This window comes from Oncorhynchus keta, chromosome 29 (assembly GCF_023373465.1).
Source record: "Oncorhynchus keta strain PuntledgeMale-10-30-2019 chromosome 29, Oket_V2, whole genome shotgun sequence".
Lineage (NCBI taxonomy): Eukaryota > Metazoa > Chordata > Actinopteri > Salmoniformes > Salmonidae > Oncorhynchus > Oncorhynchus keta.
In genome coordinates this window covers 39,215,515-39,231,156 of record NC_068449.1, presented here as the reverse complement: position 1 = coordinate 39,231,156, position 15,642 = coordinate 39,215,515, and the positions used below count along the sequence as shown (strand labels likewise).

The following is a 15,642-nucleotide window of genomic DNA, read 5'->3' as shown; positions in this document are numbered from 1 at the left end:
CTCCCACATTCAGCACGCCTGAGACAAGTTGAGCGTAGTGAGAGCAGGTCTGCTTCACAGAATAATATTGACAGCTCGTCTGTGTAGACGCAGAGAGCGAGCGCCACCCGGACAGTTGATGCATGCCACCACAGTCGAATTGGACCTTTCTTTTTCTTTGATATTTTTCCTTATTATTTTGTCTTTTTTTAATTTTATTTACCCCTTTTCTCCCCAATTTCATGGTATTCAATTGGTAGTTAGTTACAGTCTTGTCCCATCGCTGCAACTCCCGTACGGACTCAGACGAGGCCAAGGTCAAGAGCCGCGCATCCTCCGAAACACAACTCAGCAAAGCCGCACTGCTTCTTGACACAATGCCTGCTTAACCTGGAAGCCAGCCGCACCAATATCTCGGAGGAAACACCGTACACCTGGCAGCCGTGTCAGCGTGCACCGCGCCCAGCCCGCCACAGGAGTCGCTAGAGCGCAATGGGACAAGGACATACCTGCCGGCCAAACCCTCCCCTAACCCAGGCGATGCTGGGCCAATTGTGCGCCGCCCCCATGGGTCTCCCGGTCGCAGCCGGCTGAGACAGAGCCTGAACTCCAACCAGAATCTCTAGTGGCACAGCTAGCACTGCGATGCAGTGCCTTAGACCACTGCGCCACTCAGGAGGCCCTAGGATGTGACAATTCTGAAGGAAAGGCTGAAAGTGTTTCAATGAAAGGAACAATGTCAGCAGTTTGACGCAGTTTATAATAGCATGGCGTAACTGTGGGGACCCCAATCCGTTTACTGGTCTTCCTTCGTAAAACTGTACCCCCCCACACCGTGAGTGTGCCTGTTATCACCACTTTCCTCATTGATACTAACCGTAGGGGAGTGCCTGAATCAAAGATCGAGGTGCTTCTCCAATGTCGGAGAGCCGAGAGTCATTCTGTGGTCACCCTTAACTTTCTATTGAGGTGACGTGGTGTGCACAGATGCTGGGCAGATACCCAACACTGGAGGTCTCTCATCCTCAGTAGTCTTAGTGGGACTACGGAGATGGTGGGCGCCATCAACCCCCAACACTTTGAGATGCGTACTGAACATGACCGAGTGCCCTCTGTGGAACAGAGGAGAGAATCCAACGTGACACCTAGGTATTCTACTCTCTGTGTGGGCACCAAACAGCTCTTTGTTTTCTGGTTGATCTTGAACCCGAACGCGAAGAGGTGGGTTTTAAGGGAAACCGTGTCTCACACTGTTGGCTCCTGTGTCCGGGAGCAAAGCAAATAATTATCGATGTAGGCGAAGACTCTTCGTCCCCTGATTACTCGGGGGTGCTAGAGCTGTCCAACACACTTGCTGAACGTCCGTGGAGCGTGTGCTAGCCCGAAGGAGACAGCGAGATATTTATAGGCTGTGCCCTGAAAGGAAAACCTGAGAAGCGTCCTGTGTGCTGGTAGAATGCTAATGTGAAAATAAGCGTCCTGTATGTCGACTGAAGTGAACCAGCTGCCTGGACGAACAGAGTGAGACAGCATGTTAAGCGTAAGCATACGGAACATGAGCTTCCTCCAGTTGTGTAAAGCAAAATAATGTAAAGTACTTCTTAAGTCGTTTTTTAGGTAATCTGCACTTTACATGACTATTTATATTCTTAACAACTTTTACTTTTACTCCACTACATTCCTAAAGAAAAGAATGCACTTTTTACATTTTTCCTGACACCCAAAACTACTTGTTACATTTTGAACGATTGGCTTGGTCCGCGGTCAAAACCACTGTTACCCATCCTGCATCCCTAAATGGTTGCGTTGTTCGACTTTGGGCTGATATTCTCTCATGAACGTAATGCAGTGAGGCTCAACCGGTCGGTCTAGTTAACACAAACAAGTGAATGTAGAGAAAGAGGAGAAAGGTAATAGCTAAAAAAAATATATAAACCTAGCTAATTAGCACAATGTCAGCTGGAGAAAGCACGTGCTTTCTTTGTCTCTCAATGAACAAAGCGTTGCTCTTGACAGTCGAGCTGTGAAGCTAGGTCAGTCAGTCTAGTCAACACGTCACGAGGGAAAGTGGGTTGAACTAAATGAGAGAGGAGAGCTAGCATTTTTACAGTCTGGCTAGGTAGAAAAGCTAGTTTGGTGGTTTAGCTGGCCTTGCGGCAATGGTTGCTGCAACATTTTTCCATAAAACTGAGCAATTGTGATCGGTAGTGCCACCTAGTGGGCAATTTTTTGGAATCTTCCAATCAGAGAACAGATATTGGTCATGTGATGAGTCTGCCATTCTAAAATATTTTGGAAAACAATGGCAGATGTTTTTGAGCTGAGTTGAGAGAAAATCAAGTCCTGTTTTGGAGTGAATATGTTGGCCATTCACTTCTCAAATGTTTCCTCATTACAATATTTGATAATGATGCGTTAATATACTGTACATAATGTATTCAGTTCGTCATGTTTAACTGACAAAAATATCCAGGCTGGGGTGCATGCTAATTGATTAGCATGCTAACCTAAACTCATGCTAAGTCATTGGGACAAGCTGGCAAATTCACTAGCCTTTTTTGTATGTTTAAAGGTACAACACATAGGATTTTTGCTTTGGAATTTCTGAAAATGTTCAAAATATATATATATATATGAAGTGTCTGCAGTAATAGTGAAATGATAGTGTTTCACAGTATTGAGATATTTTCCTATTGATTTCTCCCGCCGGAGCAGCATCTGTCAAAATGGGAAAGCTGTTCTGACTTCTTCTAGTGGAAATCGCTCGGTCCTTTTCTGGTTGCAAAAATTCTATACTGTTTGCTCAATTTCAGTTTATGTGTGAAAACAAGCACTGATTAGTGTAGGGAATCATTGTAACATCTAAATCGCTGTGAAATATCTTTTCAAATACAAAAAAAATATTGTTTTGTTTTTTTACAGCTGTTTGAAGCTGGTGGACCAAAACTAAAAAAGTAAAAGGTTCATGCACCCTTCTGTAGGAATTCCTGCACCTGCAGGAACCCCTCTTCATACTTATAGTGGTCCATTTTTAAGCTAGGCCTCCAGTACACAGGCAGGGGCGGGGGCGCGGGCGCTCCAGTACAGTAGGTGGTATTGCCACATGCAGGAATGCCCCGAATTGCGAGCCGCAATCACAGGCTTTTGAGAAAGAGAGCGAGAATAACCAGCGTTGGGGCGACTGGCAGGGAAGGACTCCGGTCTGTCTCCCTGACAGGAGTTGTGTGATTGGTTCCTCCTGTAGTGATCCGCCTATCAGGGAATCCCATAGTGAGACATCGAAACAAGTATTTGAAAGAGGACCTGGAAATGCAGCTAGCAGTAAACACACATCTAAGAATACTCCCATAAATGTATGCCTGCATTCTACACCTTTTTTGCAGACCCTCAGAAAGCTGCTGCTGGTCTGTAGGTTAGCCATACCTGCAACTTATACTATATTGTCTTAATACCAGAGAGAGAGAGAGAGAGAAAGCGCAGGCTATTCTTCGCCAAACTCCAACATCCATCTACCTCGGTGTTTCAGCTGCAACTGACTACAGTATAATCATTAACCCAGTGATATGGCTGTTAATGGTTAGTGAGAGCCATTGTTACTGTTGATGGTTTAGTGAAATGTTGGCTCAATCATTAAGTGGACATCCAGAGGTCAACATGTTACATGAGGAGAGATAGACAAAGGGAAGATGGGTGGGAGAGACAGAGAAAGAGTCCTTTCTCTCTAATCTTCCAGTCCAGACGCTTATTTCAGGTTTCTTCCCAAAGTCCAGTGAGACCTAATTTGGTTGGAGAACACAGCTTCTAGTCTCCCTTGCACTATCCTCATCCTATGTTTTTAGACTCCACACATTTGGTTCCAGTACTATAAAATCAACAAACTAACCCAACAAATCATGTTTATATGTGCAGTGCACTCAGAGCCAGTAGCCTTTTGCCTTCTATAGACTTCCTCTCTGGGGTGACCATTGACCTGCATCACATGATAGAGCACACGTCTCCACTTCTTAGGGCCATTAGGAAGACATTCATAGTTACATGAATTTCTTCCTAAGTCCACATGTCTCGTGTTTACTTACTGTAGCCAACCCATCACTAATAGAAAACAGCTCTTCTATAAAGAGCAAACAAGGCATATTTCACGCATACACACACACACACACACACACACACACACACACACACACACACACACACACACACACACACACACACACGCACGCACGCACGCACGCACACACACACACACACACACACACACGCACGCACGCACGCACGCACGCACGCACGCACACACACACACACACACACACACACACACACACACACACACACACACACACACACACAAGGATGGTGGGTGGAGGTCTGTGTTGTTGCTTAGTGTGTTCTCTCTGGGGAGGGGGAGGGTGTTGAGTGCTAATCGGCCATGTTATTGCTGTTTGGAATGATTGCCTCACACCCCTGCCACACACACGCGACACCGACAAACAGACAGAACTCGCAGACTGGTAACCGACCGTCTGACCTGCCAAACAACACACAGTGATTAACACGCACACACAGACACACACACACACACACACACACACACACACACACACACACACACACACACACACACACACACACACACACACACACACACACACACACACACACACACACACACACACACACACACACACACACACACACACACACACACACACACACACACACACACAGAGAGAGTGAAGGTAGAGGACTGATAGGTTGACAAGAGACAGAAAAGTAAATCCTACAGAGGCCACTGGGCAACAGAGAGACTTTATGATCTTATCATTAATCCTAAATTTGCCCTGTAAACATCCGGCTGATTGACCTACAGCAGCAGGAGGATAAGGGCTGAAACTTAAAATGACAGTCCTCCTTACCAAAACAATGCAAATATACTTGGTTTTATACTCCCTTACAGCTAGCAAGAAGCAGTCCCAGAGCAAAATGAGAACAACGTTACTCCGAACACTAAGCAAGTGAGCAAATAATAAATGATCTCTGCCTTTTTTGTTGCTCCAACAATGTTTTGCCTTGAATTAGTGTTTTTGGAAGTTTTTCTTGGTTAGCCCTTTTTTTACATACTCTGAACATTATTATAATGTTTTGAAACAAGCAAGGAAAAATGTTTGTTTCATGTTACAATTAAAAATGTTAAGAACTATCCCTCGTAAATGTTGCTATACTGTTTCTGGAAGGATTTTATAAGGAACTTTCTCAGAACACTTACGCAGGAGGTTGGTGGCACCTTCATTGGGGAGGACGGGCTCGTGGTAATGGCTGGAGCAGAGTCAGTGGAATGGTGTCAAATACATGCATGGTTTCCATGCGTTTAATGCCATTTCATTTGTTCCGTTCAAGCCGTTCTTATGAGCCGTCCTCCCCTCAGCAGCCTCCCTGATACCCACACACACACACACACGCACACACAGCACAAACCACACACACACACACACACACACACACACACACACACACACACACACACACACACACAGCACAAACCACACAGCACAAACCACGACACACACACACACACACACACACACACACACACACACACACACACACACACACACACACACACACACAGCACAAACCACACAGCACAAACCACACACGCACGCACGCACGCACGCACGCACACACACACACACACACACACACACGCACGCACGCACGCACGCACACACACACACACACACACACACACACACACACACACACACACACACACACACACACACACACACACACACACACACACACACACACACACACACACACACACACACACACACACACACGCACCTGTATTTTCCCTCAGGCACTCATTCACACAAGTCAGCAGTTTACTTGCTTTCATGCAGGGCTGTTTGGAACAGACAAGGAACAGACAGTTAACCATTTGTTGCAACACAGAGGTCAATGCAGCATGACAGAGTCTAGAGGACGACAAAAGCACCAAAGGGAGTGACAGAGGGATAGGAGGAGGGAGGTTGTAGGTGTTCATTCACAGGTAGTCTTTTGTGTCAGTGTGGCAACTGGCCAAGGAGGAATACTCAAAGAAAATGTTCTTGAACCAGCCGGTTCTACTAAATCAACACAAATGATCATCATCATAGCATAACCAGATCCCACACGGTCTGTGTCTGTTGGCTGTATAATGGTAAACAAACGGTGCATTTTGGACATAGTACAGTTCATTCATGCACAACAAATCAATGTCAGGTCAAAACACACACTGGCAAGGCTGCCCCGTGGGTGGGAAACATAATCCCGTACTTTATGTTATGTGATGACAAAATCATGTAGATTTGGGTACAACTGTTTGTTCTTTTCCATCAGACCAGCGTTTCTTTATCCTGGTCTTGGGAACTCAAATACAGCTAAGTGCACAGTTTGTTTTTGCTCTAGCACTACACAGCTGATTCTACTAATCAAAGGTTTGATGATGTGTTGATTAGTAGAATCAGGTCTAGTGCTAGGGCAAAAACAAAATGGGCACCTATTTTGGCCAGGATAAAGAAACGCTGCCTTAGACCTTACAAAGTAGCAACGGCACGTGATGGTGGATATACTACATTACCCATGATGCCCCCCTCTCTCACCTTCTCAGCCAGCAGCTCTCGGATCTTCCCCGCCTGCAGACGGAACCTGAGCAGCTGCATCTCCAAGGCAACGCAATGCTTCTGCCAATCCACGCTGCCGGCTCCTCCTACAGAGCCTGCTCCCGCCCCGCCGCTCTCCAAGACGTCCGCCATCTTGACCGCTGACCGACAGAACTCGCAGACTGGTAGCCGACCGACTGACCCGGACCTGCCAAACAACACACAGTGATTACCGTTTTTTTTTGATTGCTAAACGACAGTGGACACAACTGGAGTCACATGTGCAAAACTCTAACTACAGTCTGCACAGCAGCAGTTCATGTGGACCAAACTCTAGTTCGTTTTTCATTGCTTGAACACAGTTTTCAAAACTCTACACACTTATCCCATGACTTTAACCACAACCTGCACAACACTGTGGATTTACAGCACTTTGTTCAAATGCTAACACAACTGCTGTCAAAACTGTGAACCACACATTCAAAACGGAATAGATTTCAGCCTTGTGCCTTTCAAACACTGCTGATTGCAATTTCAGCTGAAAGGCTAAGCAGGTATCTTGTTTTAGACTTGTTAGTGAACACACACACATATTACAGTATATATAGGTAGAGCTCAGAAAGACTCATTTTGGAAATGGAACAAGGAAGATGGGTTCGTGGAGGGAGAATGGTGGCAGGGAGAGGGCGGATGCGTGGAGGAAGAAAAAAGAAGACAAAGAGCTGTTATTTCAGATGAAATAAGGGCTACACTTATAGACCATCTCGTGAACCATGGTCTCTCATTGAGAGAGGCAGGGTTGAGGGTGCAACCCAATCTGCAAAGATCCACAGTGGCATCTGTAATGCGAATTTTCCATCATGCAAACAGGTGAGAGTTACATCCTTACAGTAAATGAAAACATTACAGGAATCTATTTTGTATTGCAATTATAGAATATTTACACAGATATATATTACAGTAAGTTTGACTGTAAAAATATATTTTTACAACAGGACCCAAAGGCTGCCCCCAACAGGGGGAAGAGGAAAAATATTTTCAGATGCGCAGGAAAATGCTATTGTTGACATGGTTGTTGTCAACAATGCAATAAAACTGTGGGAGATTCAAGATAGAGTGCTGGCTGATAATGATATATTTGAAAATGTTAATTCTGTCAGCACAACAACTATTGCTTGAGTCCTAAAGAAACACCAAGTTACAATGAAACAGTTATACACTGTACCGTTCGAGCGAAACAGTGAACGGGTAAAAGCGCAAAGATACCAATATGTCCAGGTAAGACGTCTGAGGATACGTACACAGCTATACAAAATATTTACATTAAAAAAAAAACACTAGCATTTCTACAGTAACACTGTGCACTTACTGTTTTTCAGAGAGTAATGGAGGTGGAAGCACTGGAAAGACCACATTCATTTGTATTTATCGATGAAGCTGGATTTAACCTTGCCAAAACACGGCACAGAGGAAGGAATGTTATAGGTCAAAGGGCCACTGTGGAGGTTCCAGGCCAAAGGGGGGGAAATATCACCATGTGTGCTGCAATGGACAATGATGGTTTGCTTCTCAACACACCACTCATTGGCCCATACAACACAGAAAGGCTTATAGCTTTCCTAGAACAGCTCTATGCTCAGCTAGTGCCAGCAGAACAGGGGGAGCCAGTAAGAAACCCCCAAGTTTTTGTCATAGTTTGCGATAACGTTGCTTTTCACCACTCTGCAGCTGTCAAAGATTGGTTTGCAGCACATCACAGATTTATGGTTTTGTACCTGCCTGCATATGCACCCTTCATCAACCCAATAGAGGAGTTTTTCTCTGCCTGGAGGTGGAAAGTGTTTGGTCACCACCCACATGACCAAATGTCTCTTTTGGAAGCCATGCGTGTCGGATGTGAGGACACGAGTCCAGAGGACTGCCAGGGATGGATAAGGCACTCCAGAAGGTTCTTCCCCAGGTGCATGGCAAGAGAAAACATTAGATGTGATGTTGAAGAAAACCTGTGGCCTGATGCTATAGAGAGAGGCAGGATTAGCCCCTCAATTATTTGTTTGAATTACAGTATGTACTTTTAGTTTCTACCTTTTTTTTCTCATTACTGTAATTCCGTAAATTACTACAGACTATTGAAGCAAACTGCTAATTTTCATTTACCTTAAAGAATTGTTATGTTCTAAACATTTTAATAAATCATGTGAAAGAATGTCACTCTTTTCTTTGAAGAAAATATTACTTTGTATGAAGTCACTGAAATTGTTCAAACTGTAAAGATGAAAAGTTTGTATTTTCTGTATTGGTGTTTGATGCTAGTGTTTTTACTCTCAGTGTGTTCTGAGTGACAGTGTGTGTTATCTCAGTGAGGGTTGTGCATAGTGTTTGGCTGCACTGAGCGTGTTTTGAGCCATGTGTTAAGAGTTGTGTTGCTTGGAATGAGTTTTGCAGGTGATGTGAACTGTTTAGCTCAGGTGACTGTTGGTAGTGCAGACTGTAGTTAGAGTTTTGCACATGTGACTCCAGTTGTGCCCACTGTCGTTTAGCAATGGAAAAAAACTGTAACACACACACACACACACACACACACACACACACACACACACACACACACACACACACACACACACACACACACACACACACACACACACACACATTACAAATGCATATTAAAGTATTAAGCAGACACAACACATAAAACCACGTCTCTCACACAAAGAGATATCAAGCGTCAGGCCACAGGAATGGATGAGCAGATAGCTACAGATGGAGCTTCTTAATAATACTGCAGGACTAGTGTTGGGGTAGCTACAGATGGAGCTTCTTAATAATACTGCAGGACTAGTGTTGGGGTAGCTACAGATGGAGCTTCTTAATAATACTGCAGGACTAGTGTTGGGGTAGCTACAGATGGAGCTTCTTAATAATACTGCAGGACTAGTGTTGGGGTAGCTACAGATGGAGCTTCTTAATAATACTGCAGGACTAGTGTTGGGGTAGCTACAGATGGAGCTTCTTAATAATACTGCAGGACTAGTGTTGGGGTAGCTACAGATGGAGCTTCTTAATAATACTGCAGGACTAGTGTTGGGGTAGCTACAGATGGAGCTTCTTAATAATACTGCAGGACTAGTGTTGGGGTAGCTACAGATGGAGCTTCTTAATAATACTGCAGGACTAGTGTTGGGGGTACAGCCAGATCACCCGTGGTACAAGTCAGTATTCGACGTCCATCCATGTCTGAGGACATTGGGAGATGATGTGAAAACCAGACACTTGGGGCAACAGTGAGTGCTGTTCCTTTCAAGCAGGTTTTGCTAGGGTTTTGTAGCCAGGGATGGTGGATCGGTGTGTAAGCGTCTGCTTCTGTTTCCAAAGGTTGCATGTTCAAATCCAGCGATAGAAAGTTGTTTTTAATATATGTTTGTTTTATGCCTACCCCAAACCTTAACTTAACCATTCAGAGTTAATGCCTAAACTTAACCTTAAACACTTTGAAATTTGACGTTTGGTACAACTTCTACATTTTACGTTTGACAAACACGAATGAACTTCTAATTCTGACGTGAGCCTGTGAGAGATTGTTGGGGGGGTAACGACTGTGGGTAATTTGAGCTGGATCCTGCTGGATCATGATCGAGCACCTCTCGTTTTCGTTCCTGAACCTATTTGCCGGGATTCGGTACCTCTTGTGGCATGAACAATTTTTTTCACTGAGAGGTGACAATTTGAATAAAAGCGAATGTTGATGTAGATTTTCAGCCCGTTCCTGATATTGTAAGAATTGATCTGGGTTGGTCGGCCCGGGTTTATGGTTTGCACAACATTGTAGCCTAGAGACCAATGTGTGGCCATTGCTGTGGTGAGAGATAGAAGCATGCCTGCAGCCTATCTCTCACAGAACTAGAATGAGATGAACTTTCCATTATCTCTCTCCCTCTCTCTGTTCTGATAGACATGAGCCTGCAACTACCATCTCTCTATAGAATCCTAGCTGTGGGAATAGTACTGCAGCACCACTGATCAATTGAAATACATTTGCCAAATGTATAGAATTACTGCTGTCTGTTCAGAAAGAAATGTAATAATTCAGAATACTACACCGGGAGTAGGCCTATAATTTAGCCACGGAAGATCAATTGGTTTTTGTTGTTGTTGTTTATTGCCTAGCTGTGGATTGTGTGTATCCCAATCTCAAGGTCACATAGTCTACATTCCAGAATGGCGGAAAATCTGTCAGTGAACAGTAGGGCTGGGCAATATGGCCAAAATATCATATCATGGTATGATTGACAGTATGACGGTATTTGACAGTATATTATGTTTTTGATTAATAAAAGTTCTAAATTTGCTTTATGAGTAGTGTGTAGGGTGGCAACACATATATTCTAAATGATTTCAATGGGTCTGTCTCCATTCTGATTGTTTTATACTGTTCAATTCAACTTCAACCTAAGATAATTTCCTGCATTTCCACCAATTTCTGCATTTCCTGCACTCATTTGAGATCATTTCCACACTGCCACGATATGGGCAAAAATACGAGGCCTTATTTTTAACCAAATGTTGCAATTGCGATTTGAACTTTTGGAATCGTGGAAATAGAAATAAATTCTATAGTTAGTTAACTAATAGTGGGCACTTTGAATATAGTGCTGTTTGACATGATAACGAATGAAAATGCCATGGACGAGTTATTGTGACATGGTAGGAACCAAGGTGATGATCAGTGGACTCTATAATCTTTGGCTATATTAAATCTTCATTCATATAGGCAACATAATCATGCTTTGCCTATTGCTCTTTGATTTAGAATATACTGTTGCACAAACAACATGCTAGCCAGCTAACTAGCGATTATCATTAGTGGCTAACACGATTTAGCTAAACTTGCAAAGAAGATACAAACTAGCTGTTTGCAGATGTAAGAAACACAAAGGAATGTTGTAATTATAGAATGCCTGTGGATTTATATTAGGATCAAAGTAGAAACAGCATCGTTGTCATCAACATTGTTGCATGTGCTGCATTGACCATGCAGACTGAACGCAAGTGTCTCGTTGTCAAGCAACAACAAACGCGCTCCTTGAGTGACGGAGGTGGGGTTAGGTCTGTGTGGAAAGCACCATGGAGAGAGAGCGGAGAGGGATGACTCAAGTAGCGGTGTAAACTATAAAAATGGACGTTAAACATGGCGCATTACATTTAACAAACCAAACATTAAAATGCCATTGTAGAAGGTAAAGTAAAAACCCAAAACTGTCCGTGCATAAATACCAGTTGTTTCAATATGCTTTGTGTTGTAGTCATGACAGACAAAGATAGATAGTTAAGCAAACTTTACTAGGCATGTTGTCAACCAGCACATGAATGAAGTAAGTAACAACTGGTTTCCGTTTCCTGTGTAACATCAATATGAGTAACATCAATATTGCTACATGTTCTCTTTTTTTCCTTTTTTTCCAACAAGGGGAGACTCCACCTAACTTTGGATTGTAAGTCCATGTCTGCAATAAACTGGAATGTGAACTGAATGTTTGTTTACTGTCTCTGACTGTCTATTAATTATTATCATTTTTTACCTTCACACAAATTCTTTCAGATGTACAGGTCTTCGGATGGCCCTACCAGACATTGCGTGGGGAGTGTTGATTACATCAGGAGGTGCTTGACCTGAGATGTTTGGATCTTCTTGTTGAGGTGCAGCGTTCACCTCTAGGTTGTGTTCAGCACCCTGCTGGGCGTCAGCTGGTGCTCCGTTTACTGGCTCTGTGCCAGGCTCCTCAACAGTGGGGAAATCCTCCTCTATTTCTCTGCTCTTCCTCAGGTGACGACTGTTCGTCCTGAAGACTTGTCACTGTTCTGTCTTCACCTCGTAGGACCTTTGCTCCACAGGTCTGACTACTGTGGCCCTCTGCCACCACTGTTTCTGTCCTGTGAGTGGCTGAACTCTCACCCTGTCATCTCGTTGCAGCTCTGTGAGATCCTTAGCAGAGGTGTCGTAGTACTTTGCCTGTTTCTGCTGTCTTTCTTTGAACTTCTCCAGCTGACAGTTTACCATCCCCGGTCTCAGAAGATTTTCACTCATTATAAGTAGTCTTTGTACTACTACTCTTCCCATGAGCACCATTACAGGGCTGCCATCTGTTCCTTGTGACGGGGTATTTCTGTGATCCAGCAGGACCAGGTATGGGTCAGCACCTGCTCTCTTTGCTTTTGCTATCAGTTTTTCGGCTGTTTTCACTGCCGATTCCACTTTCCCATTACTTTGATGGTATCCTGGAGACAATGTTTTGTGTGTAAAGTCCCAAGCCTTGCTGAAACTTTGTAACTCGTCTGACGAGTACTGGGGACCATTGTCTGAGTAAAGGATGTCAGGTATCCCATAGCGTGCATGACCGTTTACAACTGCGTGTTCTCCAAATGGTCCACTTCCCAGAAGTTGGAGAGATAATCAACTGTGACCATGTCGTCTCTCTCGTTGAACTGGAACAGGTCGGTCCCTATTTTTTCCCAGGGACGCTCTGGTGCTTCGTGTGGCCTCAACGTTTCTTGCCGCTGCTTCATACCTCATGCAGTGCAGGTGCTACATTGTGCCATTTATGTTCTCAGCTGTGCATTCATGCCTGGCCAGTAGACACACTCATGAGCTCTTCTCAGACATCTCTCTGTTCCTATGTGTGACGAATGGATTCTCGGCATTATCTCTGACCTGAGGGCAGTAGGCACAACGACTCGCTCACCTCTGAAGAGGTGAGCTCATCTCTGTTGTGAAAATACATGGCTACTTCCAAGGGTACATGTCTATTCACTTCAGGCCACTCCTGCAGGATCACATTTCTTCAGTGTCTGGAGCTCCTGGTCCAGCTCAGTGGCTCTCTGGATGTGCTTTCGTCTCTCGCTTGACACAGGGAGGTAGTGTATCATATTAATTGATTCCACTCCGACCTCCACAGGGCCTCTGTTGGCTTGTTCTGTGAGGTACGCCCTGCTCAGGGTCTCGGCCAGCACCACATGTTTTCCCGGAATGTATCGGAGACTGACCTCGTAGTTTTGGAGCCTCATGAGCATGCGTTGTAGTCTTTTTGGTGCGCTGTGGAGAGTCTTTGTCATGATGCTCTCTAGAGGTCTTGTGATCTGACTCCACGTCCACAGTTCGTCCATGTGTGAACTGGTGCGCAGACACCTGTCGCGTCCCATGGGAGTAGAGAACGTGGTGAGATAGCTGGATTCCTCCTCCAGTTCCACATGCCAAAATCTGTTTTTTTTTTACATGACAAACAGAGAACACGCGTGCCCTGTTCAGATCTGGCAGTGTGTCTTCAATAGTGAGAAGTGGGTAATGGCTCCCCTTGAGCGCCTTGTTGAGAGGTTTCGGATCAATACACACTCTTAGTTTTCCAGACGGTTTCTTCACTACAATCAGGCTGCTAATCCAATCTATGCTTTTTTCAACTGCTTTAATCATCCTTCTTTTCTCTAGACCACTGAGCTCCTCTTTGAGTGGTTTATATAGTGCTACTGGCACTCTTCTCTTTGGCAGCTGGACGGGCTCCACTCGCTCATCCACTTCCAGCTTCAGTTTGCCGGGTAAGCATCCATCTCCCTGGAATACATTAGAGTACTCCTCTTTAATTGGCTCTTTAGTCCAGGATCCTGTTCTTTTCTCGATGGCCAGGATGTTGTGATGCTGCACAGTAATCAACTCCATTGCCTGGATAGCCTTACTGCCTAGAATGGGCCTGTGCACATTCTTGTTGACTACCATGAACTCCCCTCGGTAGGTTTTCGTATTGCGTGGATTGATCGCTTTAAGTGCGCACTGCCCCAGTGGCGTCAGAGTACACTTGTTGTACATCACCAATACCCGACTGCAGGGCTCGAGGTGACTGGCTTTTATGAGGTTTGCAGGGATAACATTACAACTAGCACCACAATCCAGCTGGAATCTGACTGACTTTTTGTTGACCAGCATGGTTGCAAAGAGAGCTGCACTTGGGGGTCTGTGGTTTTCTCCTGCACCACGTTGATGCTCTCTGACTTTGGCCCTAGTGTGATGCACAGAACATCGTCAACGCTCTCTGAGTCAGCTGATGCATTTTCCATTGCCAGGACTATTGTTTCTCTTGCTGGTCCCTACCCTTTCGCAAACTGTAGAGAAGTGATTGTTTTTTCCACAGATTTACATTTCTGTCCATATGCTCTCCATTGTATAATGCTCTGTCCCTCTGTAGGGTCTCCTCTCCCTCTCGGTCTCTCTTTCTGTGTTACTGCATGCACTGCTACAGGGCCCTGTACATTTATGACTTTAGCTCTCCGTCTGGGCAGTCCTGCAGCTCTTCCAATCTGTATGCATTTCTCTAAACTGAGATCAGTCTCTCTGAGTAAGAGCTCTCTTATGTGTGGGTCACACGTGCCACACTCAATCCTGTCCCTGATAAGAGAGACTGTGATTACTCCAAGGTTGCAGGTGGCCACTAGAGTCCTCAATTCGGTGAGATATTTGGCCCTGACTTCGCATGAAAAAATGATCTCTGTCAATTGTTTCATTTTTCGTGGGATCACAAACTGCATCCAGTAATGCAATTACTTCCTCAACAGAGAGAGATTGTCTTTTGTAATGCCCACACATAGGGTCTCACAAATCTCTCTGCCTTTTCCCCCAATGAGATAATACAGTAGCTTCACTTTGTAGTCCTCAGGTTTTTCTCTCATTGTAAGAGCCATGTACAAATTTAATTCTTCTTTCCATCTTTTCCAGGTCAGTGCTAAATCACAATACAATACAATCATCAAAGTCTAGAGGTTGCAGTGCATTTTCTATGGCGATTTACTGGTAGAATGGAACGTTGGCTACTCACGAATCTGCTTGTGTCCAATAGCCAGCTAGCTTTTAGCACGGAGTCTCTCACGATAGCCAGCTAACGTAGACGTTCGGCACGATGACTAGCCTGTAAAAGCTGCACTTTTTCAAACTGCCGCCTGGGATGTATTCTTCATTTACATCGATGAGATCCAGGTT

The 15,642-nt window shown here is 44.5% G+C and overlaps 1 protein-coding gene across 2 annotated transcripts in view; it reads right to left on the bottom strand.

Moving 5' to 3' along the window:
* The window catches only part of plekhh1 (pleckstrin homology domain containing, family H (with MyTH4 domain) member 1), a 73,173-nt gene that overhangs the window by 47,840 nt on the left and 9,691 nt on the right, over window positions 1-15,642 (bottom strand). For both annotated transcript variants that reach the window (XR_008086305.1, XM_035743567.2), the window contains exon 2: window positions 6,624-6,831. Coding sequence is in view for 1 of the 2 variants with exons in the window: in XM_035743567.2 (XP_035599460.2) it covers window positions 6,624-6,776 (153 nt within the window). In the remaining variant the exon portion in view is untranslated. The remainder of the gene's footprint in view (window positions 1-6,623; window positions 6,832-15,642) is intronic.